This window comes from Propithecus coquereli, unplaced genomic scaffold, assembly GCF_000956105.1.
Source record: "Propithecus coquereli isolate 6110/MARCELLA unplaced genomic scaffold, Pcoq_1.0 Scaffold606, whole genome shotgun sequence".
In the NCBI taxonomy this organism is placed as follows: Eukaryota; Metazoa; Chordata; class Mammalia; order Primates; family Indriidae; genus Propithecus; species Propithecus coquereli.
The window spans coordinates 338566-343253 of NW_012152019.1; the positions used below are offsets into that span (position 1 = coordinate 338566).

Sequence of the window (4688 nt, forward strand, 5' to 3'; positions counted from 1 at the left end):
ATGCTGTGGCTACCAAGTCAGCCCCAGGATCCAGGTCAAAACCAGCTGAATCTCCAATGTGTGCTCAGAAGACAAACCAGGGCCTGGGAGGTGGCTCAGAAAGGCAGGACTGCTCAGTGAGTGAGCCAGCCCACGCCTGTGTGAGAGGCCAGAGCCCACAAGGGCAAACAAGGGTCTCTGCCACCTCCCATTTGGATCCCCTGACATGCAAGAGCTGGGGGCTCCCTGCCAACCAAGGGGGAGGTGTCACAGGCCCCTCACCATCCAGCATGATGAAAATGCTGCTGGGGTAGGGCTCGCTACCCACACGACAGTGAGCACATGACACATCTCGAATGACAAGGAAGGAAGTCAGAGGGGCAGGGTGCAGTGGGGACAACATTTACACACATCCACTGGAAACTGAAAGACTCTGCAACAATTATGTCACCACGGGCAAAACCAAACAAAACTCCCGAAGACAGGAGTCCTGGAATGAAAAACATTGTCAATGACATTTCTTCTCATCTGTTCTCTAAACGTCACAGCAGGAAAACACCAACAGTTTGGAAACCCCCCCAGGCTGAGGGGCCATCCCTGGGACTCTGCCCACATGGTGGATGGTGGCTGAGCAGTTCACTCTGAAACAAGCAGATACCAGTGTCCTCTGTGCTCACCTGGAGCAGAGTTTCTGACCTCCAGATCTCATGGGAGGCGGGGTCTGCATTCACAGACGTCTGATGGGAGATGTGTCGCTTCAGGAGGCTGGTGTCGTGGAGGCCGTAGGAAGCAAAGGACATGGCTGGGGTCCTGAGGGAGACACGGAAACAGGCCCGAGTCAGGGCTCCCGCTGGCCAAGCCAGGGGCAACGTGAACAACAAAATCAACGAGAGCAGTCACGAATTATAACCTGTTAATTACACGACAACCGTCAGGTCCCTACTGATAATACTTAAATAAATAAATGGGGAAGAGAAAAGTCTTCCTTATCATAGAGTGCCCACTAATAAGCGTAGGAGGGATGAAATTAAGAGGCTGGGGTCCTATAACTTACTTACATGGACCAGAAAAAAAACATATTTAACAGATGCCCTCAGAGTGTGGAGAGCAAGGTGGGGGTTATAGTGGAAAGAGAGGTTGCCCAGGTGGCAGCAGTGGCCAGTGACCCTGATAGATTGGTGAGGCTGTGGGCGAGAAGCAGAACCTAGAGGTGGGGCAGGTTCCCGTCCTCTCAAAGGCAGAATTTAGCTACCTGACTCGTGTGAGTTCTGGGTAAGGGCCTGGCCTGCACATGCCAGCAGAGGTCAGTGAGCAGCGTCTGCAGGGACGCGCCAGCATGCAGCCCCCCGCGGAAGGAGATGGGCCATGAGGTTCAGGAGGGTCAGAAGAGCACAGGGAGCTGCCGCCAGGGCAGGAGGGTTTCCTGGGGAGTGGGCCAAGAGGCCTCCAGTAAGGGCCCCCCAAGGCCCCAGAGTAGCCAGGCAGGAGGCCCCCAGTGCCACCCCCGCCCCTGTACCCCAGTGTCAGGCTCAGGCTGCTTGGCCTGGCACAGAAAGCTCTTCAGCCCAGGGCCTCGCATTCAGGCCAAGATCCGGCCCAGGGGCCCACACAGATTCCTACCATTCTATTTCGTCCAGACAACCCTTCCGCCCTGCCCGCCGCTCAGTGTGGGGCTGAGCTGAGACACCACCTGCGGGGAGGGCTGCTCAGAGCAGAATAGAAGCCTGTTCCCACACTAGAGTGAGGCCTCAAGGAAGCCAGAGACCCGACAGCTTCAGTGAGAGCCACAGACACAAAGAACTAAAACACAGACGCCCCCTCACCCCGTCCTCAAATCTGTGCTTGGACCGCTGGGGTTGGGGAGTGAGGCATAAGAACAATTGGGGAACCTTGGAAAAGGGTGGCACCACTGTCCCCATGGGTGATGTCACTGACCAGGCCACTCCCTTAATGGCCAGGGCAGCCTTACCTGGGAGCTGGTGAGGCGCTAGCCCCCCCTGGGCTGGAGGAAAGTGGGGGGGGCACACTGCCTTCAGTGGGCAGGAACCACGACAGGTACCTGTCCACCAGGATGAAATAGGCACAGTCTGAAGTACGGACGTGGAGGGACACAGGGAGTGGCTGGAAAACCAAGCTTGTTGTCAGTGTGGGCTCTGGGCCCTGCCCAGATGCCAAGAGCCCCACAAGCTCAGGGGAGCCCTGGGCCTCAGCCACGCCCCTCCCAACAGGCTCTGGAGCAGCCAACTGCACTCAGAGGTGACCCTTCTGTACCTTCTGAGTGATGAGGCTCAGGGCAAAGAAGAATATATAATACTCGAACGGATCTGATGGCAGCGTCAGGGGCAAACACCACAGGGTTGTTGGGCCACCCACCACCGTGTGCTGAGCCACCCCCAGCCTCCCAACCACAGGGCTGCCAAAGGATACTGAGGGCCAGGTTCAGGCCAAGGCCTCCGGTCGGGGGGAATTGGACCTTGTTGTGGTACAGAGGGCTGTCAGGGAGGACGCGCTCCTGGATGGACGCTTTTACAGGGCCCTGCACAGAAAGTGAGGGAGGCTTGTGGGCAGTGCCCTACACGCACTGCAGCCCTTTCAGAAGGCTGTTGGAGAAGGAACTAGCACATGAAACCTGCCCGTGGGCAGTGTAGGAGCATAAGAGCCGTTGCTTAGGGTCTCTCCCACCATACACACGAGAACCTGTAAACAGCAAGGTCAGCAGCTGAGTGCATTTTTGAGCCCCATCTCCTTTGCCCACGTACCCCGAGCAACGCACTCTGCAATTTGCCCCTGGAAGACGGGAGACTCAGAAGAGCAAAGTACCTGGTCACGTGGCCCCACGTGACCCTCAGCCAGGAGCACACCAGGCAGCACGGCAGTTCTCCATGGGCAGAGCTTGGGATGATCTTTAAAAATCAGTAGCTGTTGTAGTTCTCCTATTGTTGTGGTGCCTCCTGGACCCTGAATAGCCACTGTGGCATTCTCCTCTGCCCACTGTCACAGGCCCTCCCAGCCCTCTGAGCCCCTGTCTGCCCACCACCATGACCACTATGTAGGACCAGCTGTCCCAAGTGCCACTCTCAAAACCATGGTTTACTTACAGGCAGGTAGGAGACGGGAAAGTCAAACTTATAGTCTTCAGCTTGAAGTTTATAAACCAATTTCATCATTGGGCCACTGAATATGAAATTAAATAAACAAACAAAAACAGAGCAAAATGAACCACAAACTGCTTTAGACTTGGGTCTTGCTCTGTAGCCCAGGCTAGAGTGTGATGGTTCAATCACACTTCATTACAACCTCAAATTCTTCAGCTCAAGTGATCCTCCTGCCTTAGCCTCCCAGATAGCTGGGACTACGGACACATGCCACCATGCATGGCTAATTTTTTAAAATTTTTTTGCAGAAATGGGGTCTAGCCATATTGCCCAGACTGGTCTTAAACTCCTGCCCTCAAGCAATCCTCCTGCCCAACCTCTCAAAGTGCCAGGATTATAGGTGCGAGCCACCATACCCACCTTTTGATTGTTTCTTAAGAAACAGATTGATTTAAAAATGAGATCACCCTGAGGAAGCACCTAGTCCTTCTAAGGTGACAAACCTACCTACCCAGGATCTAGAAATTCCATGGCGATGCTGTACTCCACAGGGTTCACCCGTCCCTGTAGGCAGCGGAGGTTCCAGCCAACGAGAATGCCATCCAGGCTGCCGAAAATGCTCTCCACCAGCCACGGGAAGATGGTGTGCAGCTCCTGAAACAGTGAGGCTGTGGGCAGGTGCCCACTCCTGCCCCGGCTCAAGTCCTGCACTCTGCCTTACCCGCTCCCTCTGAGAAGGTCACACCACCCTGGTAGAGACCCACAGGGACAGTCCTGCACCCACAGGAACCCCGGTACAGCATGCCAATGAGAGGAGTAGCTTTGGATTCTTCTGCTGGGGTCGCATGGTATACCCAGAACCACCGCTTTAGACTTGGGCCAGTTAAATCAGTCAGCCTGTAATTAAAAGACTTTTTAAAATGTCAGAAATTTCTGAACTAAAGAGAGTGCTATTAAAAGGGTGGCAACATCCTTTCTCAGAGTGAAGCCCCTGAAACATAACTGACCGGCTGCCATTTGGTATTAACTCTTGGTCCAGGCCAGCTTCCTGGAATTGACGCTTCCAGGTGTGATTTGAACACATATTTTCGGTTTTTGCACTAGGGTCTCTCAATTTTGGTGCTACTGACATTTTGGGCTGGATTATTTCTTTGTTGCAGGGGGCTGTCCTGTGCGTTGTGGATGTTTCCAGCATCCTTGGCCTCTGCCCACTAGAGGCCAGGAGCATATGTCCCATCTGCCCCCAGTGGTGACAACCAAAAATGTCTCAGACATTGCCAAGTGTCCCCGAGGGACAGAAGCACCTGCGGTCCAGAATCGCATAGTTAAACGTGTCCATCACCATGAGTCACGATATCACAGAGGTCAGGCCTCTGTGCCTCAGAGGAGGGAACCAGTGACTATGATAGTCTTTCCAGGAAAGACATGCCCCAAAGAGAGACCCCAGCAGACCTGTACCTTTGCTGGAAAATCCTCAATGACTTTAACCAAGTCTTGACACCGCTGTGCAAAGGGCTTATTTATATAGTCAGCTTTCAGGCTGGCCTGGAAGACAGAACAAAGTGAAAAAACCATGAGCGTATTTGCTCTGCAGCTTTTGGTGGTATTTTGGCT

At 54.0% G+C, this 4688-nt stretch overlaps 1 protein-coding gene across 3 annotated transcripts in view; it reads right to left on the minus strand.

Annotated features, from left to right (window-relative positions):
• Positions 1 to 4619, minus strand: part of SMPD4 (sphingomyelin phosphodiesterase 4, neutral membrane (neutral sphingomyelinase-3)) — a 16498-nt gene extending 11879 nt beyond the window's left edge. The window contains exons 1-7 of one of the 3 annotated variants that reach the window (XM_012659366.1): positions 4533 to 4619; positions 3586 to 3728; positions 3078 to 3153; positions 2407 to 2515; positions 2251 to 2303; positions 1949 to 2100; positions 657 to 789 (exon numbers count right to left, since the gene is read on the minus strand). In XM_012659366.1, coding sequence (XP_012514820.1) covers positions 657 to 789; positions 1949 to 2100; positions 2251 to 2303; positions 2407 to 2515; positions 3078 to 3153; positions 3586 to 3605 — 543 coding nt within the window. In that variant the 5' untranslated portion in view covers positions 3606 to 3728; positions 4533 to 4619. Of the gene's footprint in view, positions 1 to 656; positions 790 to 1948; positions 2101 to 2250; positions 2304 to 2406; positions 2516 to 2799; positions 2888 to 3077; positions 3154 to 3585; positions 3729 to 4532 lie in introns of those variants that run through there. The other 2 variants (XM_012659367.1, XM_012659370.1) reach the window with 2 other exon arrangements.
• Between the last annotated feature and the right edge of the window lie 69 nt (positions 4620 to 4688).